At 47.9% G+C, this 25,088-nt stretch overlaps 1 protein-coding gene across 10 annotated transcripts in view; it reads left to right on the top strand.

The window, feature by feature from the left end:
* Positions 1–25,088, top strand: part of TRAK1 (trafficking kinesin protein 1) — a 102,792-nt gene that overhangs the window by 59,156 nt on the left and 18,548 nt on the right. For 4 of the 10 annotated variants that reach the window (XM_036870679.1, XM_036870673.1, XM_036870675.1 and 1 more), the window contains exons 3-13: positions 914–990; positions 7,490–7,606; positions 9,998–10,098; positions 10,918–11,026; positions 12,910–12,988; positions 13,929–14,104; positions 14,778–14,852; positions 15,404–15,541; positions 19,008–19,084; positions 20,266–20,502; positions 21,570–21,886. In XM_036870679.1, coding sequence (XP_036726574.1) covers positions 940–990; positions 7,490–7,606; positions 9,998–10,098; positions 10,918–11,026; positions 12,910–12,988; positions 13,929–14,104; positions 14,778–14,852; positions 15,404–15,541; positions 19,008–19,084; positions 20,266–20,502; positions 21,570–21,886 — 1,477 coding nt within the window. In that variant the 5' untranslated portion in view covers positions 914–939. Of the gene's footprint in view, positions 1–913; positions 991–5,718; positions 5,949–7,489; positions 7,607–9,997; positions 10,099–10,917; positions 11,027–12,909; positions 12,989–13,928; positions 14,105–14,777; positions 14,853–15,403; positions 15,542–19,007; positions 19,085–20,265; positions 20,503–21,569; positions 23,258–25,088 lie in introns of those variants that run through there. The other 6 variants (XM_036870674.1, XM_036870676.1, XM_036870683.1 and 3 more) reach the window with 4 other exon arrangements.

Raw genomic sequence — 25,088 nt, 5'->3', positions numbered from 1 at the left:
CCCTAAGTGGCTGGTTTCAAAAAATTTTACACTTTGGCCCTAAATGCATTTGCTTTCGCTCCTTCCTCCTCAGAATAAAACCCATGCTACCTTCATGGTATTTGGACTACAAATCGATTCCGTGCCATTGATTTAAACTAAAACAACCCTGAGATTTTTCTGGTGACTAAAGCCTTCTTTCGGTGCACATCCTCTTTCTCCAGTGGAAGAACACAGTCCTAAAGTGGCCTGCAGACAGCCTCTTAAGGTCTCTTAAGCAAATGGCATATGTCATGAAATACCGTATGTGAGGGTATGGGGTGGGAGTGTGGATTTAAAAAAAAAAAAATCTGTCACCCTGGTTTTTGTGGTTTGGAAACCGGTTGCAGAGCCTTCGAATTTAGGCCATTTGGGGAAGAGGGGGCTGTGTGCCATTATGCAATCATCAGCTTAGGCTGTTTAATAATTATACCAAGAGCTGCTTTGGGAAGGACCCAGTCTATCCACGTAGTTGGGTCTGCACAGTGAGTGGGTTCGAGATCCTCTGGATCTTTCTGACGGTTCATACCTCAGTCGCTGTGCTGCTGACCCACTTTGGTTTGCTGACCGTATATGAGGCCAGACCCCTTTCCACTCCAGCGCCCTGCCCTCAGCGCCACCCCCGAGTGTGCACGTGCGTATGTGCACGCACGCACACACACACACACACACACGCAGCGTCAAGGCTTTGCAGTGAATAGTAGACCCCTGCCCCCTCACCCCACAGCTTGAATCTTTTCTCTGGAACCGGGGAACGAAACCCGGTGGGGCTGAACCCAGCAAAACCAATCACCCTTTGTGCCCAGTACGACTTTAGAGCCACTTTTTTAGGTGGGTTGTTTGTTTGGCAGGCTTGTAGCATCAGTAGTTTCATTGTCGTTTTTATTTCTTGCAGTTTTATGTGCTGAAAGAGTTGGCCAGATGACTAAGACATATAATGACATAGATTCTGTAACTCGGCTTCTTGAGGAGGTAAGTGATTCGGGTCAAGGCAAAGAGTCATTTATAATTGACTGATTATAATTTATATCAATTAAAGCATACATTACTATCTTTCTCGGTGAAGAATCTCAGAAACTGAGATTTATTCAGTGGCTTTATTTTATTTATCTTTTGAACTGAGAGCTGTGTTGGCTTTTGTCACTGTAACTTTGAACAAGGTATTTTGGATTTTAAAAGGAATGTATTAATGACACAGAATAGGGTGGTATTTAAATACTTGCTATAGAATATCCTGCTTAAGATTTATAAACCCTTAAAATATATACTAATGATATATGTTAAGTGTATACAAAAAATGTCAGAAAAATACATCATTATCCATATCTTTGTAACATTTTAGTTCCATTTTGTTATGTTTTTATTTACGTCAGGTTAAGGGAATATTATTATGCAGTGTCAGCATGGAAATAACCAAAACAAGCGTGGCAAGAAAAATTTAGGAAACGTGCTTGGGGTTAGATGAGCTGCAGTTAGTCTAGAGACTATGCTTTTCTCAATTTCTTCTCAGCATTCGGTTAACAGTTGAGAATTAAGGTGCTGTGGTGGCCTCTGGAAGCAGATGAGTGTAATATGTGTATCCCCATGCCTTCAACAGGCCAGAACATGGTAGGTTCTCAGTATTTATTGAATAAGTGCCCATCTTAAAGCACTACCTCCCACTCTCCCAACAAAATCAGACCTCAAATGCAGAGGTGCTAACCTTTTTTTTAAAGATTTTTTTTTTTGATGTGGACCATTTTTAAAGTCTTTATAGAACTTGTTACAATATTGCTTCTGTTTTATGTTTTGGTTTTTTGGACCTGAGGCGTGTGGGATCTTAGCTCCCTGACCAGGGATTGAACCCCGCACCCCCTGCATTGGAAGGCGAAGTCTTAACCACTGGACCGCCAGGGAAGTCCCAGAGGTGCTAACTTTTAGACCCTGGTTTCTGCTCTAGAATCTAGAATGATTTGGGGTCATGTGACTATTCATTAGCCCTTCTTGAGGAAGAGAGTAGAAAGATATGAGAGACACAGAAATCATCATTTTCAGCCAGTGGCAGGACAAAGTTGAAACACAGGACCAAGCAGGAGTGTGGGACCTGAGGTGTTTTGGTGGGGGGCGTCTTTTCACCCCATTTTTATGTCTCTCTCTGTCCCTGTGCTTTTCCCTTCTGCACATCCAGTGTTCTCCTACCCGCTCTGAGGGCTGGACCCTTCCAATGCTCCCCTACCCCAAGTTCCTGAGGGTTCACCTGCCCTGCTACCCACTCCCCTCCCATTCTCCAGAAGGCCACCCACGGGTAGACCCAGTGTAGCTGAGACAGGGCAGGAGCCGAGACCCGCTTGAGCACCTGCATGTCAGGGAAGTTACAAACTCCTCAGCCCCAAATAAGTGAGTTTAGCTTTTTTGGCCGTGTGACAGGGCCATTGGTGAGGCATTTTAGGGCACTGGCCTTCTGGTGGCTCTCCAGTTGCAGCCGTCTTGGCGGCTGGCATTAGCTACCTCGTAGGCTAGCTTGGTTGGCACCACCAACTTTTGAAAATAGTTTTTACCATGTTCCCCTTTCCTGCTGTGTCAATTTTCCCCAACAGTGTCCTGTTTCTAAATCCACCCCTCACCCCATACCCAGTTAGTCCTCAAGTCTTCTGAGGGAGGTCCTACGTCTGTACCTTTATTATTTTTTTTTCCAAGGCCACCACTCCAGCTCCTGGAGCCCTGGCAGTAAGATTTGAGTTTTCTCTCTGCTGTCATCTTCCCTGCACCTGCCACCCTCCCAAGCCCCCTTTAATGACCTCGGCTACCCCCGACACTCAGAACTCCTTGGCATGGCATTCAAGGCTACACACTTGATCACATTCCTGCATCCTCTTCGTACTCATCACCGGGACCTGCCTCCTGCTCTCCCACCTGTGACCTTTTGCACCGTTTGGCCCCTCTGTCTTTTCTTGCCTTTGAGTGTCATACTGCAGGGCTCACTGGGGATCTCTGAAGCTGTCACACTCCCCCAGCCCCAGGTAGTCCGTGCCCCGGCCAGCCCTAAGCTCGGGAGCCACACTGTCATTCTGTTGGCTTTGTTCATCCAACTGGATTGGCTAGAAGTTTTTCCAAGGCGAGGACCCTGTTGGGTCCTGATTTCTTTCTCCCTTTTAATCTCGGAAATGATGGGCCTTTGATAAGTGTCTGCCTCTTTGGTCACGCTTATTATTAAGGGTAAACTTTGAGAGCTGGGTGTCGTCTGTGCATCATCTCATTAATTCTACGATAGTTCTCAGAAGTAGATGCCACTATTTCCCCCATCCTTCTGTGAGGGGACCTACATTTGAGAGGACAGAAGACACCCGATGGCTCAGCTGCCTTCCAGCCCGGGCCCTTAACCACTATGCACGTGGCCCTGTTGATTTCGGCTGTAGTTGTTTACTGCCCTGTTTATTTAGTTTTGGGGGGTACGGTTAGTTGATTGTCAATGAGACATTTTTACTTTAAAAACATGAACTGGATAACTTTTTTTTTAATGGGGTGCTGCTTCAGTGAGCATCCATGGCCCACGGTTCCTGGCTCCTGCCAAGTGTGAGCTGGCAGGGCTGGGTGAGGGCTCTGCAGGGCCAGACCCGTCTCTGCTGGGATGCTTGAGGACCACTTCAGAGGAGCCTGGGACTCCAGCCCTGTATGCAGATCCTGGTCATCAACACTTCACAGCTCATTTCTTAAATGAGTGTCACTGTATAAAAAAGTATGCTGTCGTCTTTAAAAAAAAAACTGAGTTGCTCAAAAGAATATTTGTGGGGCAGTTTCTTCAGGTGGCTCTTTGCTGTGCTTCTTTGTTTTATTTTTAGCAGCTCACCATGGCCATGGTCTGTGTGCATCTGCGTGTTTTATATACAACGCTGTGCCTCTCCTTTTCCTGATAAGAATCACATCTGAGTTGCTGCCTTTCTTTGGAACTAGGCGGGTTTCCTGGTTAAAGTCTCATTGACCCAGCGCGTGAAGGTTGTGCCGTGCTGTGCTTTTCTTGGCTTTGGTTCCGTTTCCTCTGGTCGTTTGCTTTGGTTTTGCATGCCTGCCACATGCAGGCGGGGTGCTGGCGGGATTTGCACGCGATGCCGGAGCACAGCCCTTGGCCAATGTGAAGAGTTTGCTTTCAGGTTAAAGGGGAAGAGGATTCTGCAGCTTGCCCTGGCTTTTGCTGCTGTTCGGAATTTACCTTTGGGCAAAGCTGTCTCCTCCCCAGTTACAGAGAGGGTTATTCCGGGAGCCCCTTAGTCATGCTTTTTTATCCCAAAATGGGTGAATGAGATGAGTCAGCTGCTCAGCATGGGAGGCAGGCAGCTCTGCATCTCTGGGGCCGTGCCAGGCAGCTCGAGTGTTCATGGTCATTGCTAAAAGGGGCTGAGACACAAGTCACAGTCTTTTTTTAAAAAATTTTTATTGGAGTATAGTTGCTTTACAAGGTTGTGTTAACTTCTACTGCCCAGCAAAATGAATCAGCCATACATATACATATATCCTACAGTGCATTAAGTTTTCAGCGAAACATAGCTGCGGAGAGGGAGCTAGGAGAGCCAGAATGAGCCCCACCTGGCCGCCATCTCCTGGGGAATAAAAGAACCAGTTCTTCCAGTAGCTGATTTCCAAATTGAGATTTGTTTATGGTCTCATTTTCTCACTGGAGTTTGATCCAGTGGTCATTTCCTAGCTGTTTTCCTGGTTTTCGAAGTAAATATTTATCACATGTTGGCTGGTTGTAAGAAATGAGACCCTTTTCATTACTGAAATTCTTAAAGAGAAACCCAACTGGCCTTTTGCCTTAGAAAAACCAGATACCTTCTGATGACTTTTTTGTTTAAGATTTTCATTTCATCTCTAATATTTTTTACTCTAACTTCCTTTTTTTTTTTTTTTTTCCAGCAGAGCATTTTCTTTATGTTACTATACAGAGTAGATTTTGGGTGTAGACAAAGTGAGAGTTGCCCCCTCCGGAGGGCAAGGAGGCCCTCAAGTCTGAGGTTTGACGTGTATTGGGGTATAGTGGGGAGGGGCGAGGGGCTTCGTTGTTGAGCCCCTCAGCATTTGTTTCCTTCCCCTGCCTGCGTCCCATTCCTCTTGGGTTCTGGCCCCTGTGTGCCGTGGGAAGCCTTCAGCATCCTTCACGTGCTCATCAGTGCCTTGCCCAGCCTGTCTTCATCGTTATGATTTTGGCTTGATTTGTTTGCACTGAAATCTGCATACAAAATATCTGTGTGTGCTGGAACTTAGCAGCTCGAATGCATGACGGCAAGCAACACGGAACAGTAGGCAGTGAGTCAACGAGCATGAAGCACCTGCTGGGTATTCAGTCTGAGGGCTTGCTCTAGTAGAGAGATTTAACAGACTGGAGTGAGATTTATGGAGACCACACTTCCAAAGGGGAATGGACAGTGGTACTACAGTTTTCACTGAGAGTTAGTCAGCTGAAACCACCTGCAATAGTTGCTAATTTTGAGGCGGCCCCTGTAGAAGTGGGTTCCCTCACACAATCCCTGTGGGTCATTTCCTCCCAGTACCAAATACGCACAACCGTTGCGTCTGAAAAGTAATAAAGGGCCACTGAGATAAGGACCCTCCTTGGTAGACACAGTAGCCGGCACGGATGAATGCACAGAGAGGGGCGTCTCGGTTGGTTGGGCAGACTCACTGGTCCCCTTTGTTCCCTGGGAGGGCATGAGGGGGAGGCACAGATTGGGAAGGAGTTGGAGGAATTTATGGCTCACTTGACATGACACCCAGCTGGCTTCTGGGACAGCAGTTACAGGTTTCAGGACCATGGAAGACCTAGGGGAGAGAGACCATCATTCATGCAAGAGCTCCAGAGAGCCAAATCGCTGTTGGATCCAGTCCCCCCAAACTATGCTCTGACCTCCAGTACTCTGCTCGTAATTCAGCGAAACTCCCGTGATGAGCAAAGGAAGGTGTGCTACTATTGCATGGTATAATTTGGTGGATATATAAGAAGTTAGAAATAAAAGATGCTTTTTGAAATATCTTACAACTCAATGAATCATAGAGCTAGAAGATTCTTTCAAGGGTCCCTCAGCAAGTCTGCCCATCCACCCTACCTCATCTCACAGACGAGGGAACTGGGCCCCAGGGATGTTGAATCAGAACCCAGACTCTCAAATTTTAGGGTAGAACGGTTCACCTGGAGCAGTTAAACTTTTGACGGGTACCTGCTATAAGAAATGCCTCTTAGGTTGTCGGTAAATGTGTGACAAGCAAAATTTAAGCATGAAGTGATAACCTTACTATGTGGAATGCACTTTGGTATTTCAGTTCTATGCTGTTGAATGTCATTTAAAACAAAATGGCAGTTACCGTGACTAAAATGATTCTCAACCTACTGATGGTTTATAATCTGTGTTTGGAAAAGATGAATCTAGAGTGTACCCGATCCTTGTTAAGTGGAAGCCGTAAGACTACATGGTTATCAGAAGCGAGGATTCCTGAATCCCCAGCTTTTTTTCTGCTCAAAACCCCATGTCCCTCTTCTTCTGCTTTTTACACCAGATGAACAGAATAATTAGCATAGGCTTCTAAAAGGATTTCATTTTCCGGAGTTCTCCTCCCCATGCCAATCCCCACCTAAAAGTGAGCAAGTGAATCTGCTCATGGTGGCCAGCAGTTTCACCAGCAAGGATCAGTGAGTCTGCCTTTGGTGACGGCGTCCGCCCCGCTGTCTCCACTGTCAGGCAACAGCTTTCCTCCCATAAAGGCAGCTGTATCTTTGAATGCCAGTAAAGATTTTCCTCTGTGTACTGCTGTGCTCTAAATGTCAGCAACTGAGCTAACAGAAAATTCTGTCTGCAACAGTCTTTGTTTCTGAAGTAGGGCAATTTTATGCATTGTTTCTCCATTTTTAAAGCTATTTTTTAAAAAATAAAGCCTAAGTAGCCTACCTCCCATAAGTAGAAGAAACACATAACTGTATTCTATTTTAGAGTAACTTTAAACATTTTTGTTTCATACGCGGTAAATCTAAGGAACTCGGTAAATTCCAGCTTAACGGGTGCCAAAGAGGCTGCCTTAGCTATTTTAAGTGCACTTTGGAATTTCTGGATTCGCTTATTCATTGAGCAAATAGTTACCGAGTGTCTCCCTGTGCTTGGGTGCTGGCGATACAATAGCCCAGCCCTTCAGATAGAGAGACAGGTTATCAAATGATTACACAAGGACCAAAAGCAGTTGCGTAGAAAGGTTTTTGGAAGCATATCTTTCCTGTAGGAAGAGACTTGTTTTCATTAGATCGGAAGGTTCCCTTTCATTGCTGGGGGCCCGGGTAGCTGAGTGAGCTCCTCTCTGAACAGGTATCAGACGCTGGTGCGTGGCTGGTGAATTAGTTAATTCCCTTGTCCTTGCTGAACGCCCTTCTTTCCTCAGTTGACACTGACTTCTGTGGGCTCCTGCTGGAAGCACGGGTTCTCTCAACCTCTGCTCTCGCTTCTGCCTTTCACAGAAAGAGCGGGATCTAGAGTTGGCTGCTCGGATAGGCCAGTCGTTGTTGAAGAAGAACAAGACGCTAACCGAGAGGAATGAGCTGCTGGAGGAGCAGGTGGAGCACATCAGGGAGGAGGTGAGGACCGGGCAGCAGGGGCGTCTGCAGGGGCTTGGGTGCCGCAAAAGGCGCGCCCGAGGAAGGTGATGATCTTAACGGGACCCCGTTGGGAAAGTCCCTCCCCGGACGTGGAGAGCTGCCTTTCTGCTGCCCCTCCTGTTCATTTGCGTCTCCTTCCGACAGTGTGGACGGGTCGCCCAGGCTGGGACCAGCCCTCACGTGGTCAGTAGGCCCCCAGTGTGGACCAGCTACAGCCCGTGTCCTCCAAGAGTCTAGATCATCATGTCAGCTGAGAAAGACACTCAGAGCTTGGCTAAAGGGCACGCAGGCTATTCCAACAATGAGCAGGGATTCCCGAGCCGGGGTGGGCGTTGGCAGGCGGAGAAGGAACTGCAGCCGGAGGCCAGCCGTGCTGCAGAGTGAGGCAGTGACTGCCCCTTCATCAGCACAATATAACTTTGTGTTTCTAAAACAAAACCAAAAATAGCCTATTGTTTTCATGAGAGAAGCCCTACTATGTTAATGATACAAATCTTGGCCTATGTCGTCAGCCTCCATCATTTTGCGGGGTGGGGGGCAGGGGAAGAACATTTTAGGCTTAACTTAGGGGCTGAGGTCTCAGAGGAGCAGCGCTGGTTTTCTGGGAGGGATACGGTGTGGACCGGAGGAGGAAGGCTGCAGAGTCGTGCGGGGTTGCTACAGCCGGAATTAGGAGCTTACAGCCAGGCCCCCCTTGCTAGTGTCTTCACCATCATCCTCGCTGGCCTTTGAACAGTGAATCTGAGCTGTGAGGACATTGATTGGCTTTCCTTCTTCTCCCTTATTTTCTATCAGAAACTTTCTTAGTGGGGAGGGGCGGCGAGGATGCCCTTATTCATGTCCCTAAGACGTATTCAGACTTTCTCCTCGTTGAAGATATTCCCAGCTATTGTTGTCTGGGTTTACCAATCATTTAATGTGATGAAACAGAGTAGCCACTCGATAAGAAAAAGTTTTTTTAAGGGTTTATTGTAATTTTTATTGATTTTTTTTTTTTTTTTTTTCCCTTCCGGTGTTACTGAGATATAATTGATGTACAGCACTGTATAAAGACAAGTTTTAATCCTGGGCTTTCTTTAAAAGGTGATGAGGTAGGATACGGTCGTGTTCAAGGAGAAATAAAGTTGACCCCTGCTCTCCCGGCCTCCAGCATCATGACCTGAATCTCCCTCCTCCCAAGTATGGGAGAAGGTCAGCCTGGCCCCCTACTTGGCCCCTTCTGAGCAGAGGGACATGCCGTCAGAAACCAGTAAATGGTCACCCGTCGCCCCTCACGCGCTGCTTCTCCAAGGTGCTGCCCTTGCTTGGGGCTTCCTCTCCTCACACAAAGTGCATCCTGCACTTGGGGGTGGAAGTGACTTTTTGTCCCCTTAGGAAACCTTGGAGTTTGAAAACTGTTTCCCTTTGGCACATCATTAAATGATCAGTCTAGGTGTTGAAGCTGAAGCCTTTACACACATAAAACTGGTTTCTCCATGGAAGATAAAATATACTCACGGTGTTGTGTAGGAAAGTTGGGATAAACTATAGACCCCAAATCAAATTAGAAGCAAGAAAGAATTAGAACAATTATAATTCTCGCTCACAATGCTGGTCGCCTATTCATCGGTGCTGAATGGTGAAAGGGCAGGTGAAAATTTTTATGGCTCAGGTCTGTTTATTTTAAACCTGAAGTATAAATAAGTGTGACTTGCAGAGCCATCCTTGCAGTAGTCGGTACGGCCAGTTCCTGATGGTTGCCTCTTTTCTTCCTGTATCTGGAATGCCTGTCTTGTAATCATCGAGTACAAAGCAAGGTCTGGCCAAGCTTGGCCAGAGTTCCTGTGAGGGTGTAGCCGTCACAAGGTGGGGCTATGAGATTTTCCAAGCGGGAGAACAAGGGTTGACGGGCTCGCTGCTTGTAGCTGCCCACCCGGAACTGACATCACCAGGGTCCTGGTCCGAGATGGGATTTGGTTTTGGCAGAAGTGGATGACCTCTTCCTCCATGTGGTAACATGGTCCGCTTCTCTGAGTGTTTTCCCAGCTGGTCATCTATTTACTTGCAAAGACCCTATGCTGTCTTGCCGCCCCCCACCCCCCACCCCAGCCATCATTCTAGCACCTTCTAGTCCCCTCTCACCTCTTCTTTGTACCAAAGTAAAAACTACAAATTTAAACAGAGGGATTTTTGCCAAAAAGTAATTGATCGTATTTTTCTTAAATGGGATCAAACTCAGCCCTTTGTTTTCCTTGAATAGCACAAAATCGGTGACAAGCCTTCACTTTGAATGAGGAATTTAAAAAATGTTGTCCCTGAGCAATAAGTGTTTCAGCGCGAGCGGGGATGCTGTCACATGTAGAGAGCGCCTGACGGGCTGTGTTTGTGCAGGTGTCACAGCTCCGGCATGAACTGTCCATGAAGGATGAACTGCTTCAGTTCTACTCCAGCGCCGCAGAGGAGAGCGAGCCGGAGTCTGTGTGCTCCACCCCGTAAGTCACCCAAGGGCCTGTCTCTAGGGGCCGGAGCGCTGGCTGCCTGTGGTCCGTGTCCTTGGAGTTGCCTAGACAGCGCACCTTCACTGGCAGCACAGGTCGGCTGCTCTCAGCCTCCTGTAGGCCAAGCATCTCTGAGTGCCTCCAACAGATGGATTTTCCTATTCTGATGGGACTTTAGTTTTCCTCTTCCTGGGTCTTGCTGCTTATTTGTCAGTTTAGATTGGTTTGGCCTGGCTGTTAAGGAGTAACAGGCTGGACTCTGCCTTTGGAGGAAATACAGGGTTCTGGAGCCAGCAGTGCTGTGGTGGGTCCTTGGGGGGGCGCTCTTCTGAGTCAGCAGAGGCTCCTATTAGGAGCATGAACTCTAGAGCCCGATGGCCTGAGTTCAGATCTTGGCTCTGTGGCTCGTGGCCAAGTTACTTAACCTCTCTATGCTTGTTTGCTCATTTGTAAAGTGGGCATAAGAATAGTACTCAGTTCTTAGGGCTGTGAGCACTGAATGGGTTCATACATGTAGAGTACTTAAAATAGTTCTTGGCACATAGAAGGCATCCCAGACTGTGTAGACTTCAAATAGAGTTGGTTCCCCCGAAATCTGAGGCAAAGTGGCAGCAAAGGGTTGGGTTGTGGCTCTGAAGTGCCGTAAGCCCGTGCTGTTTTCCTGGTGGTGAGGGAGCAACCTGATGGGTCATTGTCACCCCTGCACCTTTCCTGAGCTTTTCCTTGAAACGGCCCTTCTTTGTGCTTCTCCATGGTTTGCCAGCTGGTGGGAGGAAACGCCTCCCTCCCTAGAAAGTGAACTTTCTCCCCCAGGTTGAAGAGGAATGAGTCATCCTCCTCCGTCCAGAATTACTTCCATCTAGATTCTCTCCAGAAGAAGCTGAAGGACCTTGAAGAGGAGAACGTTGTACTTCGATCAGAGGTGAAGTGCACTCCCTGCCCTCGTCCCCTCTGCAAGGGTGGTGGCCCCATTTGTATGTCTGGTGAGAATAGCCGTGATTACAGCCCCGCCGTCCTCCAGGGTGATGGTCTGTGGAAGAGCCACGTGGGTCTGGGGTCACAGCCACACCAAGTGCCCAGAGGGCATGCCTCATTTATGAGCCGGGCATTGCCTTCAAAGGGCAGCACATACTGTCCGGGCTGCAGCAGACAGACTGGTGAATTATGCAGCATGAGGATGGGTGAGAGTGGCAAACCCTTCTCCTTCTCGGTCAGGGCCAAAGCTCCTGGAAAGCGGGGCCTTGCCATGGTGGTCTCCAGCTCGGACGTAGAAATGACTTGGAGGCCTGCTGTGAAAGCCTCGTTTTCACGTTACTGCAGGTCAGATGTGCCCTAATAGTACACGAGAACTTGGAGACATATTTCTTAGACAGTTAACTTAAAAAGGTTGAACTGAGTGAGGCAGCTCGGAAACCCGTGCTTCTGAGTATTTCTGATTGGCTAGTCACTGTGGTGGGTACTGTGCCTGCATTCTTTTTTAAAAAATCTTCACAACAAGGCTGGAAGCTGGTTACTTTGATTCTCATTTACAGTAGGGAAAACCGGGACCCAGGCTGCTAAGTGTTGGGATTGCCCAAGATCTTGCAAATTAGTGAGCAACGGAGCCAGGGTTTGTAAGTCTCTGTGGCTCCAAACCCCACATTATTTCCCTTCACCCACTGCCCCTATCCAGAAATACAGATGCATGCAAATTTAGTACTCTTTGTTTAATTATCAGTGAGTTTATGCTCTCTAGCCAGAGGTATGGTACAGCCCTATTGATCAGGCCCTTGTCTGTCAAGTTTGGGCTGCATGTTCAGCTAAGCTGGCCCAGGGCTCCCCAAAGTCCCTCCAATAGGGCAGACCACCTGTCACCTCAAACTTGCCTCACACGTTGGAAAGAGCCTCATGTCTGGGCTTAACAGGATGGTCTTTTGCCTGAGGAAAGGGTCATTCATGTCTCTGAGCCATCACCGCTTCCAGCCTCTCATTTACTGATGGGAGACGTCAGCCCAGTGCGACCAAGCTTTCTCTGCCAGCCAGTGTCTGAGCCAAGACTACAGTCCAGTTTTCCCCATTCTGAGTTCCAGCACCTGCCCCAAGTAAATGCTCTAGCCCCAGGCACACAGCAATTTGTCCCTCTGTCGGAGTCTTCCCCTAAAGCAAGCGGGGGGAATCTGATCCCAGCCACAGATTCCGGCTCCTGCATCTGGCTTTCAGGACTGTGGCATCTCTGGGGCCAGGACCTGAGGGCTCAGAGATACCTCTCTAACTGGGGCCTTTTCCTGGGGCCTTCAGATCTCTTATCTTCCCACCTTTTCAGCCAGGAGCAAAGCCACCCAGAGTCCGAGGGTAGCTCTTGGGTCTCTGAACTTTAATGCTTTCATATTGTACCCTGTTTTTACTCAGCTGAATACAGCAGGTCTAACTCCCACTCAGAACCTCATAGGATGGTGCCCAGCACAGAGTAGGTGTGATAAGTGTTAGCCATTCTTGTGGTGGTGGTTATCCTTAGAATGCCCACAGTAGGCAGGGCTGTGTCATAGGCACTGTTTGGGTCACAAGGGGATCCATGACTATGAGCCAGGACAGACACACGTGAATAGACAGGCCGACTGATAGAGGGGGGCGCTCACAAGAGTTTTAGCAACTGCTTTGTGCGGTGCCCTCTAGTGGTCGGGATTGACTTTCTGTATCTGAGGGCTCAGTGGGTCACAGCTGGGGAGATGCTGAAGGGCAGCTTTCCAGACCCAGGTTAGCCCTTGCTGCATCCCATGGGCTGTCCGGGTGTGACTGTGGGATCTCTGACCTGAGCCTCGTCCACAGGCCTGCCAGCTGAAGACGGAGACCATTACCTATGAAGAGAAGGAACAGCAGCTGGTCAACGACTGTGTGAAGGAGCTGAGTATGGCCTGCCCCCCACCCACCCCTGTCCCCCGCTTTTACTTCCCCCATCTGCCATCATTAAGACCAGACGGATTTGCATCACCTGATAGAGTGTGGTCTTCCTGCCAGCCTGGGCTCAGTCGCATTTTTTTCTGAAAACTAGAGGCCTCCCCTGATCTTGTGTGGCACCCCTCACCCTCGTTTATGAGACACTGGGTGCGGTGTTGTCAGCCGTACGTTCCGCAATCTCTCGCAATTAATTAAAATTAATTTTAATTTTGGCTTTCTGCTGGAATATCGGTTATTTAATGTCTGAGTTAGGTCCAGCTTCGGAGTCCTGAGCTGAAGATGTGGAAGAACAGCCTTATAGTATCAGTAATTTGATGTGTAAACGTTGAGGCCAGAGTTCTCAGCTTTGCAAATATGATGTGCTTCCACCCCACCCTCTCCATTATAAGTTTACACGTTAAGACAAACGGGCAACACAGTATTCTGAGTGTCAGCAAAACACTTAAGTCAATGAAACACACCCTATGTTTAAATCTAGTAAAATGAGTTATGGCTCTGAATATGGGTTGAAAACGCCCAGGGGAATTGTGTTGTGCATGGCAATAGTTCCTTTCTAGAACAGAGTGCAGCAGGGGTTCCTGTTACTGATGGGGGTGTGTTCCTGTGTGGAACGTGCAGAATTGGCCAGAGGCACCTTCTGTTTGGTATGGCACCTCCGGGCTGCCTGCCAAAGCCTGCCCGATTTTCTCTGGGGAGGTGGCTCTGGGCCGTGGGGTGAGGACCCACACAGAGCCTGCGAGCCGCAGCCAGTGTGTTGGTTCCTCCTCAAGACAGACCGAGCCCACATAGGAAGGTGGGGACTCTCCCTCCAAGCCATCTTCACGTGCCCTCTCCACTCCTCCCCCCTGTCTTGTAATAAAGATGTTTTTTTTTTTGGACAAACCACAAAGAAACCATTCTCTCTGGCTCTTGCGACTGTCGTTTCTTGGTCAAAGGGGATGCCAACGTGCAGATTGCCAGTATCTCGGAGGAACTGGCCAAGAAGACGGAAGATGCTGCCCGCCAGCAGGAGGAGATCACACACCTGCTCTCCCAAATAGTTGATTTGCAGAAGAAGGCAAAAGCTGTAAGGCTTCTGTTTCTCTGGCTGATACAAAACTAGCTGTTCTGAGATCGAGAAGGGGCATTTACCCCAAAGACAGTGCCCTTTAGATTCATATTTTAGGAATTTGTGCTGTCCCTTTAGAGCTTTTGCTAAAGCTTAGCGGATTCAATAGCATAAAATTTGTTGCCCTGAATTGGCAAGGGGATCACATTTATCACCACTTAACCTCCTAAGAAAAATCTGCAAATGAATAGAACTCATTAAGAAAGGTAAAGGGGCTGTAAACAGAGAGTTTGGGAATTCAGAGTCTGAATGATCTAGTTTGGTATTTGTCCTCACACAGGGCACCTGTATATTCTGCAGTAGAACCATGTCCCCTTTAGATTTAAGATGAAGCAGCAGAAAAAACAATTAAGTTTCCCACGTCGGGCCTTTGCTAGAAGCCTGAGGTGAAATGCTTCCAGAGAGCAGCTGTGACTATGGAGGGTAGGGGTAAGCGATAGGGAATGAACACGGACACAGGAAATACACTGCCTTCCAAACTATATAAAAGACAAAATTTTACTCCAGTATAAGATAAAATCTCCCTGTGGGCATGTGATAGAATGATAACGGATCAGGGAATAAGAGGGGGAAAGTTAGACTTTTCTACGTGTCTTAAAAGAGAAGCTGATTTCCCTTTGCCACGTTCTAGTGTGCAGTGGAAAATGAAGAGCTTGTCCAACACCTGGGGGCCGCCAAGGATGCCCAGCGGCAGCTCACGGCCGAGGTGAGTGGCTCTCCCTCACTTCATCGGGGCCCCGGTCCCAGCTGGGGTACATCAGCCTCCCTCCAACAGGCTGTGTGGGTCCCATCCATCCTAACAACCATTTTGATATTGAATGTCACTCTTACTCCTAAAGCAGCTCCCAGTTCCGCTGACGCTGGTCGTGAGCACCTGGGAGGCTGGGCTGTACACCAGCCTGGAGCCCGGCGCTCACGGGCTCCCGACAAACGTTCCAATAAGGGAAGGGACACAGAGCACGCCATGTCAGAGGAGCCCCGTTCAAAGATGTGGCAGGAAACGAGGGAGTGATGATTTGCCCTCTCGTTTGTTTTCTCTCAGTTGCTCGTTGTTAGTGTTTTAGGAGATTTCCGAGTCTGCAAGTAAAAGAAAAACTGTGCCTTGAGGACTCTTTGGCCTCAGGACACAGGGCAGCTGGTCCTGTGGAGGGCGGGAGCCTCTGGTAGTGATCCTGGTTCTTCCTGGCTCCTGAGTGGGTGGGTGGGTGGTACCAGGTCTCACATCCCAGCCCTCTGCCCCTTCCTGGTGTCCTGCAGCTGCGCGAGCTGGAGGACAAGTACGCCGAGTGCATGGAGATGCTCCACGAGGCGCAGGAAGAGCTCAAGAACCTGCGGAACAAGACCATGCCCAACACCACGTCCAGGCGCTACCACTCGCTGGGCCTGTTTCCCATGGTGAGTGCCCGCCTGCTGCCTGACCCCCACTTCCCGCGCTCAGGCCAGCGCGTGCTCCTGGGAGGAGGGCGGGTCTGGAGCTGAGCCTCTGCAGGTGGCTTCCCCTTTTGCAGCTTGGATCTGGATCCGAGATGAGGGCTCGCGAGCCCAGCCCGTGGCTTCTTAACCACGTGAGATGAATTGGTTCTTTATTTTCCGTCCCCCTGAATCTGTCTTTTCTACTCCTGCCCTTGGAAGATAAATTTAGTAGGAACTAGATTTAGTAGGCACCTCAGATATTTGGAAGGCACTCTACATTATTTTTCCCCGACCTTTTTAGAGTATGTGCTATTTTGGCCTCACGAGTGCATTCGAGAATTCTTAAATTGCGTTATGGTTCCGCTGGTTCTTTGTATGCTTATTAACCGTTCTGGTGGCTTTCGGCATCTGTGATCTGAAAAAAGATTTCGCTCTGTGCTGGGTGTGACATTTTTATATTTTTCATATTATTTCCCCACAATCTTATTTCTTTAACCCTGGCCTGATGTGTTTCATGTTTAAGCTTTAGGGGAATGTGGTTGAGAAGGGGGCTTTCCAGGAGGCTGACCTCTCCCTATGGGGCTTGGGCAGCACAGGGTGATGCCCCTCTGCTGGTCATTTCCCAGTAATATTTGGGGAACTTTCTCATTTTATCTTCTTCTGTCAGACTAGGGCCGCTTGAAGGTGGGGACCATGTCTTATTTGCTATTTCCTCCTTCCCTCCTTCCCTCTCTTTAATACTCTGTGCCTAGCACAGTGCTTGGTATATTGTAGAGTTGTAGGTGCTTACTAGCTATTAGATCTGGATGGCTGGATCAACAGACTGAAAAGCAAACCACCAAGAACTTTTCAGGCTCTATTTCCATGCTTTGATGAGATACCAGTTCTCTCTGAGGAGAGAAGAACTTTTGAGAGAAATTCCCCTGAATGAAATAGGAGTGGAGGGCTGTATAAATGTTTGTGAAAGTTGGTCCCTTCCAAATTGACCTTTACTCAGGGCTCTTTTTTCTTCACAGATTCCCCCTCCCCATGGCAGACACTGTCACCCAACCCCTTGCTGTCTGAACCACTTTTTCTAGATCATGATCTCCTTTTCTTCTTTGATTTCACATATAAAGTCAGGCGCTCTCTCTCCACCCGATTGAAATCTAAGGGAAACCAAAAAGAAAGACACAACATAAATAGTCAGCCTTCCAAGAAGCAGATTGGTGATCCAGTGATTTCAAGAATCGCAATGAAGGCAGCAAGGGACAATACATCCCCTGAATCCCGGTCTAGAACTGACTATGGTCGGCTCACAGACGGGCCCGTGTAGCTTTGTACACTCCCTGCCTCACTTTCCCTCCTTCCCGGTTTCACATCTCCTTGGGGCTGTCTTGTTTCCTGCATACCTGGGATTCACTCTCCTGTGTTCCCGCTCTCAAGGACAGGCCTGTACTTTAAAGCTAAACCGGGACATAAGAAAAGTTGAATTGAAAGTCTGCATTTGGGTTTCTTCTGGAGAGATTGATTCTCAGCGTTTATTATTTGCTGAGGTGGAGATTTTGTTTGCCCTTTTTCTGCTGTTGGCAGAGCTCAGTTTTTGAAGACGGCTATTTTTAAAGTGCATTATGCATGAAAGATATTTAAGGCAATCTAAAGCTCACATCATGCCTGTGTCTCTGGAGCAGAACACCCAGATCTGCCTCTCTTGCTCCCAGCCCTTCTCACTGCTGAATAAAACAGTGAGTAGCAGGTTTTGCTCAAGTATGTTCCCAATTCTCTTGCCTTATGGCCAAGAGTTCTTAATCTGGGATCTACAGACAGGATTCAGTGGGCCCTTGAACTTCGAGGGAGGATTATATCTTATATGTTTATTTATCCCTGACTGTACTTGGTGTTTCCTTCCTTCATGAAGGTAGGTAACAAACCACAGCGATATTAGCATCCCCGTGACTTTGTCATCCATCGAAATCACAGCTCTTTTCATAGCACGTGTCAGTGGCCACAGATGTCCCAAGACACCACCTGTGCTAATCTCCGCTTCAAAGTGACAGTCATTACCAGTCCTGAAACCCGATCCTGTGTGTTACTCTATCATACTTGCAGTTATTAATATTTTAGTAATTAACTCGGTATATCTGGTTTCCTCTTTAATCCTAATTATTTTATTCATTTAAAAACATTATTCTGAGAAGGGATCCATGCTCATCTCCAGATGGCCCAGGGGGGATCGTGGCCCCAAATGTCACAGACCTTGCTTGTTTTTTTCCTCCAGAACAGCAGTCTCATTAGTAGTTTGGTATCTTGTTTCTCTTAAGTGGTATGAAGGTCCTTCCCTTGTGCAGAACTTGGAATGTAAACAGTATTAAGAAAAATAAACTAGCTTAAAAATGACAAATTCCAGACGGGAGTATCCCCAGTGGACTGTGGGGCGGCCCTGGAGGTGGACACCCTGGAGGAGGCCCCACGCGCTGTCAGCTGGGAAGCCACTGGCCACAAGTGACTATGTAAATTTAAATCACTTAAAATTAGTGCAGTTAAGAATTCAGTTCCTCAGTCACACTGGTCACTTTTCAAGCGCTCAGTAGCCACCTGTGGCCAGTTGTCTCCCATACTGGATGGTGCAGAAAGAGAACATTCCCGTCATCGCAGGAAGTTCTGTTGTTTGGCACGAATTTAGCCCTTCTCTTCAGGTTCTCCTAGGTGGTGTCCTCCTCTGGGGCCTCAGCAGGTGCTTTTCTGCACACCCTGGTCCTGTCGGCATCCACCTGCGTGAGCATGAGGGATTGTCTGTCAGGCTCCGCTTCACCCAGTGAGGCCTGGTGGGCGGTTCAGGGAGAGGGGTACTCAGCAGGCCCCTCCATTGCTGAGTCTCAGCTTGTGGCTTGGCCCATCCAGGAGGTGAGAAGTCCTCAATGACTGGTCTTCCCCAGACCCACAGATTCACAACCTGGCTAGAGAAAGACGCAAGTGGACTGTTCAGAGAACTGGCAAGGTCTTAATGTGTTTGCTGTCTCCTTGGGGAGGAGATGAAGGATTCCTGGCGGAAATGAGATGTGAGCCGGTTTTTAAAGGTGGGGGGGTGGGCACAGATGGTTGGTGGGCACAGGAGCTTTCCCTGCCGGAGGCCAGGGATCACAAGAGCAGAGCCCAAACGACAGCACCCATCACTCAGGTCCTCCCCTGCAAGCTCTCTGCCTCTCCTTGCGGTCACCGCCACAGCTCCATGGTTTGGCCCAGGGAACAAAGGGTTTGCTTTCAGACCCTCAGTTCATAGGAGCAAAGGGGCTTTACACTCAGCTCCATGGGGATCGCTCAGCCCGGCGTTCTGCCCATGGCAGATGCTGTCACCCTGTGTTCCGAGGCCTCGGTTTATGCTCTGTGGCCAGGCTGTCTTCACGCCTTTTCTAGAGACAGAGCACTTGAATTGCTGCTCACTCACTGTGTGTCTCCCGGCTTTTCCCAGGACTCCTTGGCGGCGGAGATCGAGGGAACCATGCGCAAGGAGCTGCAGCTGGAAGAGCCCGAGTCGCCAGACATCGCGTATGGCCTTGGTTCTCAGCTCCCAGGGACTGTGGGGCGGGCCTCAGATGCCAGCAGTGATCGCTGTGATCCTTCCACAGACAGTCTAGATTAAGGGAAATTAGAGAACGCAGCTGACAACCCCCCTCCTCCTCTGGTTGGGTTTTAAATATATATTATGAACTTGCAGAAAGTTAGGGAAGGATAGATGTATTTCCCATCTCTCTTCACACAAGCTCCATCTTGACACCACCGCTCATTTTTATCTTTCTTTTCAGTGGAAAATGTTACTTTAAAAAAATTTTGACGCCTGTTAGGAAAAGAAAAATAAGATGCAATCTGAGATACAGAGGGCTCTTTGGGGGGTGGGGTGTGAGCAAGGCTCCCGTTTCCTTTCTGCATACATACCGGCCTGTGCCATCTCTCGTCCTAACTTGAGACCTTGCACTTGGCCTGCTCGGAGGTATAAGGAACCTGTGGATCTGATTTCATCAAGTTTTTTCTGTACCCAAATCCCATAGACAGAACTTAAACGGGATCCTGGAAGTGACCAGTCCCTAAGCCTCGGTGCATGTGTGAAGCCCTTTGCAGCCCAGAAAGAAGCAGCCATTATAGAAACATACCTACCTTTTTCTCCTTAAAAGAGAACAAATGAGCATCAAAGTGTGGTTCTGCTCTTAGAATTGGCAGTTTCCAGGAAAAAAAAAAAAAAGACTCATTTGGTGTTTATCATCTCATTATAGAAGTTTTTAAGACTAACTTTGTCTTACTTTTTTTTTTTAATATGAATGGTCAACAAAGACTCATTCTGCAAAAATGTATTGAGCCCTGTTACATGCTGAGCAGTGAACACGGCCCTCCTGGAGTTTGCTTTCTAGAGACTATCATGAGAGAAGAAAACTAGGTGGGAAACAAAAGTTACCATTAAATATATTTGTAGGTCAAGCTTAAGGGAAGTAGGAAGCAGTATCAACTTTAGGACACAACCGCGTAGTGGAGCCCTGAATTCTGTGGGTATTGAGTCTCTTGAATTCCAGCCAACACCCTAAGAAACACGTGGAAGGCACAGGGTGTCGGGTTGCTTGGGGGTCACAGTGGGCCAGCTGCTTATTGGCTTCTCAGTGGACAGGGTTTGGAGGGTTGAACTCCAGGGTCATTCCTGCATTTGCTTAGTCACGGATGATGTTGTGCATTCTCCCCAGTCACCAGAAGCGAGTCTTTGAGACCGTAAGAAACATCAACCAGGTCGTCAAGCAGAGGTCTCTGACCCCGTCCCCCATGAACATCCCTGGCTCCAACCAGTCCTCGGCCATGAACTCGCTCCTGTCCAGCTGTGTCAGCACCCCCCGGTCCAGCTTCTACGGCAGCGACGTCGGCAACGTCGTCCTTGACAACAAGACCAACAGCATCATCCTGGAAGCAGAGTCAGCAGACCTGGGGTGAGCCAGCCGGGGTCTCTTATCTTTCTGCTTTGGGGACAGGTAGGGGGGATTGAACACAGGTTCAGTAAGCAGAAGAAGGGGGGCTGATAAGAGTCGCCTGAAAAGTGTCGACCTTTCAGGTCTCAGATCTGTTGTACCAGCCGGCTGAGCTTATGCTTATCTTGATGCTGCTATGTTAACCAGTTTAAAGAGTTATAACAGGATGCACCAGAAGTCGGCTTTTCTGTTAAATGCTGGAGGAGAGGATAAATGACAATTTTTTTCTGTTAATCTTTATCTGTTAGGCTACAGACCAGACATTTGTTTCATGAACCCCTTTGTAGCTTGGATCCTGAAAGGCTGAGGAGGACTCAGGCTCTGTCTTGTGACCAGAATCTGGTTCGCTTCAGAAGGTGGGGTGCAGGGTGTCTGGCAAGTGCCCGCCACGCTATGCATTCCTGGGATGGGTCCTCTTCAGCGGTGGTCTGTCCCTCTCGTCCTGAAGCCCTGCGGGAACCCCCCCCCCCCCCCGCCATCGCCATTCCATTGTCCATCCTTTTCCTATGACTTCACAAAGTTGGCTTTTCTGACTGATGGGTCAGACAGTTGGAAACTGCTCTATCAGAACTTTGGGTTTTTCTGGACTTTATTATTTTTCTGATTGAAGTATAGTTGCTGTACAATATTATGTCAGTTACAAGTAGGTGTGCAACATAGTGATTCACAATTTTTAAAGGTTTCAGTCCACTTAGAGTTATTATAAAATATTGGTTATCAGCCTGAAGAAGGTTTCTTCCTAAGGCGTCATGAGGGAGATGTTTTGTAGGGGTTGGATTTTACGTAGTGTGTGCAAATTTGCAATGCACCTTAGTGCTCCCTCCTCACCTCCCTGAGGAAAAAGAGAACCAACAGAGGGAATTCTTCTTCTGGACAGGCATTTGTTTCCCCATTTTAGCCTAAATTTCAGCTGCCTTGGTTTCCTTAGAAGATCCAGCTGCCACCTGGAAACTAGCAGTAAGGCCGTCGTTGTCTAGCGCCCCCTGCTGGGTGCTCCGCGCTCACCCCCCCGTTTCCCCTCCTTCCAGAAACGAGGAGCGGAGTAAGAAGCCGGGCACGCCGGGCACCCCGGGCTCCCACGACCTGGAGACGGCGCTGCGGCGGCTGTCCCTCCGCCGGGAGAACTACCTCTCGGAGAGGAGGTTCTTCGAGGAGGAGCAGGAGCGGAAGCTCAGGGAGCTGGCGGAGAAGGGCGAGCTGCTCAGCGGCTCCCTGACGCCCACCGAGAGCATCATGTCCCTGGGCACGCACTCGCGCTTCTCGGAGTTCACCGGCTTCTCTGGCATGTCGTTCAGCAGCCGCTCCTACCTGCCCGAGAAGCTGCAGATCGTCAAGCCGCTGGAAGGTGATCACAAGGGGCCTCGGCCCCTCTCTGCCCTCCTCAGCGACTCCCTGTGGTCCCTGATCCACCACCGGAAAGCTGGCAACCTCTGTAACGCCTACTCCTTTTTCTTCCGAGATAGCCACCCGCGCTGCTGGTTTGAGTTCCTCTGAGTGCCCCGGCCTCCACCTCTCCCGGTGCAGGTTTGGAAATGCACACACAGGCAGCCCAGACTAACCTCCAACTCAGCCAAAGAAAAGAAAACGTATTGGCGCTGGTTTCCTAGTTCTCTTTCTCTTGCATTTAGAACCGTAGAAGTACAGATCTTTTGGGGAGGCAGAGGCGCTCCTAACATCCTCAGAAGTTAACTAGGACATGCCTGGGGGTGTGAGAAGTGTAGCCAATTGATGCTTTGACTTCTCAGAAAATTTGGTGTCAGGGAGGGGGTGTGCAAAGCAAACGCTGTAAGTTGTTTTCTTCAATAACCAGGTGAAAGCGGTTTGCTATTTGTTGACTCACATGCTCTGCTTTGGTCTTCAAATAAAGAGGGTGTGGCTTTCCTCAGATGCAGTGTGTTCTGAGCAAGGCTTCTAGACCTCCACAGTTTGGGGGCCGGGAAGGGGGTGACTGTGGAGGCGAGTGAGTCGTGTCCCTCCTTAAGCCTACCTTTTCCAGGGGCAATTCAGTTTCTAGTGTCAGGGACACCCTAGATGATTAACCTCATGGAAAAACTCCCCTTTTTTCCTTCTTTTTGCTTTAGGCATTATAACATGTGTTCCCCTTACCTACCACTACCCTGCTGAGAGCCACTAAGTGCTTGTAATTTTCTTTTTTTTTTTCCTCCTTTAGTTTGGAAACCCATGAGAGTTTGAGAAGGTATTTCAGAATTCTACTATGTATCTAATGCAAAGCCAAATCAGAATTTCTGTAAGGCAGTATTTCTCAACTTTTTTTTTATTACCCTCTTTAAGAAGCCATTTTAGACATTAATTCCCAATCCCTACCCCCCAAAAAAGTTAATGCCATAGATATATGTATTATATGTGTATCTGTGCCTAAAGAGAGTACCATTATTCACCCCAGAAGAACCAGTTTTCAACCCTGGGGGGCAGTATCACCCCTGTTAGGATGCATGCTGTAAGATGAGGTTTTACTTGTTAAAGACCCAAGAAATGCTGGGTGCCATAATTCTCCAAAGGAAGGAAGAGGGTGGGCGAACATTCTTTTTTCATAATTACTTTTTAATTGTATAATTTAGGTCCTTCTTAGATTTCAGAAGAGGGATGGCTCATCCTTTTTTTAACTGTTTATTCAGTTGTAAGCTTGGTGATTGTTTTCTGATCCATAATTATGTCTGTTTTTCTTTCAATAAAATCTTCCATTTCTGCAATTTTACTTTTTGCCTTTCTTTTCTTTTTTCTCCTTTGTCTCTCAAAGGTCATTGGAATTTATCATCTCTATCTTGTCTGCTTTCTATATTTTACTTTGTGTTTCATTAGATCATCTAAGGATGTGTTTTTGGATTCATTTTCCAAGCATATTGTAGGAAGAGATTTTTTTTAAAAGTTATTTTGACCAATTCATCTTTTTCTCTTTTAATCTGGTGACATAGATAGCAGTAGTTTTGTGATAAATTAATAGAATAAGAGGAAATCCCATTAGATTTGCAAGATAAATTTCAACTATAGTACCCCTGCTCACCAGGAACCCATATCACTACCATTAAAAAGTCATGTCTTATCGCTATGGGCTGTAAGGTATCCTCATGATAGAGATCTATCCCTCTGGCTCCATTTTGTAGTCCTCTGACTTCTTAGCTGTTTAAAATACAACCAATATGTTTTTTCTTCCTCTCCTCTACAATTACTTCTGTGTTACCATGTTGAATTTGATATGGTGAAGTGCTGACATGGAAGTCTGCCTGATGCTGGGTTCATTACAGCTCTAACTGTGGTGTTGGATAAGTTACTTTACCTTTTTGAGCCCTGTTTCCCTTATTGTGAAATAGGGCTCACATCTGCCACACAAGATTGTGGCAAGGAATAAATGTGATGTGTTTTTATCGTGCCCAGCATCTAATAGGTGCTTATTAACTTGTAGACTCCTTGAACTTGCCCCTATTCCAGTAACTCAGGTATAAAGGCTAGCCTTACCAGTGTTGAGACCTGGACCAGCATTGTGCTGGGGCCAATGTTCATACATCCTTTTCCACTGCCACCAAGAAGCTGATAGGATTCCCATGCTCTCCAGTGGCCCAGGTAAATGTACCTGTGGTGAGGCCCCTGGAGAATGTTGGCTGGGATCATAGCAGATAGCCAATCTGTGTCGTCCATCTGTGTCTCCCTTACCTATTTAATTAATCTTGCTATCTGCTCATTGGTGTCAGCCAAAATAACTGGGCTAGGTGTTTAAGAATGCTAGCACTCTTGTCTCTTCACCTTATCTTACACGTTTTAAGCAGGTAAAGGACAAACAAAATATTCAAACTAGAAAGAGATATATCGGGATTAAAAAGATGAATCAGGCAGTATTTTTCCCCTCTATTTTGCTCTTCCTTTCTGATTGATTATAACCAGGTAGTATTTCCAAATATAAACAAGTTAATATGTAATTAGGGAAAAGCATACACTTCCAAGCTGTACATTATCCAGCAGGTTTCGTTCTAACTCTTAAGCCCTAGGTGCTCTGCTGACATAAATGGATTTAGTTTTCTTCTCCTTTGGTGACATGAAAACCTTTTAGTTAGAACAGTGGGGTGTGGAAAGAAAGCAAACAGAAGGAAAGGGGCAGTGACCGTAGTTACGTTTCTGCGCTGTCCACGCCCTGCTCCATAGACCATCTTGGTGCCGACTAGGAACATGAAGGTTCCCCTCTTTGCCTGCCTGACCCCAGCTTCATTCTCATGTGGGTGGGAGAAGGTGATGGTAATGGGAGGTAGTTAATAGTACAGTGAACCTCCTGCTTTGTGCTTGACAAATAAAGGAGGCCAGGAGGGGTGGGCACGGCAGGTGCGGGGGGGAGCTGGGGAAACGGGATAGAAAAGAGACAACAAAGGCTCTGAATAAGGCAGAACCCCTCACACTCCACCTCCCATCCACTGCCACGCCTGGACCACCACGTTTGCTCGGGCCTCAGAACCAGTCAGGAGTGGAGATGGTCCGTGAGCCCCCTGCATGGCGTAACTCACATGACAGTCAAGTTTGCAGAGGTTGTCACCAATAGTCAC

This window comes from Balaenoptera musculus, chromosome 11, assembly GCF_009873245.2.
Source record: "Balaenoptera musculus isolate JJ_BM4_2016_0621 chromosome 11, mBalMus1.pri.v3, whole genome shotgun sequence".
Classification (NCBI taxonomy): domain Eukaryota; kingdom Metazoa; phylum Chordata; class Mammalia; order Artiodactyla; family Balaenopteridae; genus Balaenoptera; species Balaenoptera musculus.
The sequence above is the reverse complement of the archived record's forward strand: the minus strand, read 5'-3'. Positions and strand labels throughout refer to the sequence as shown.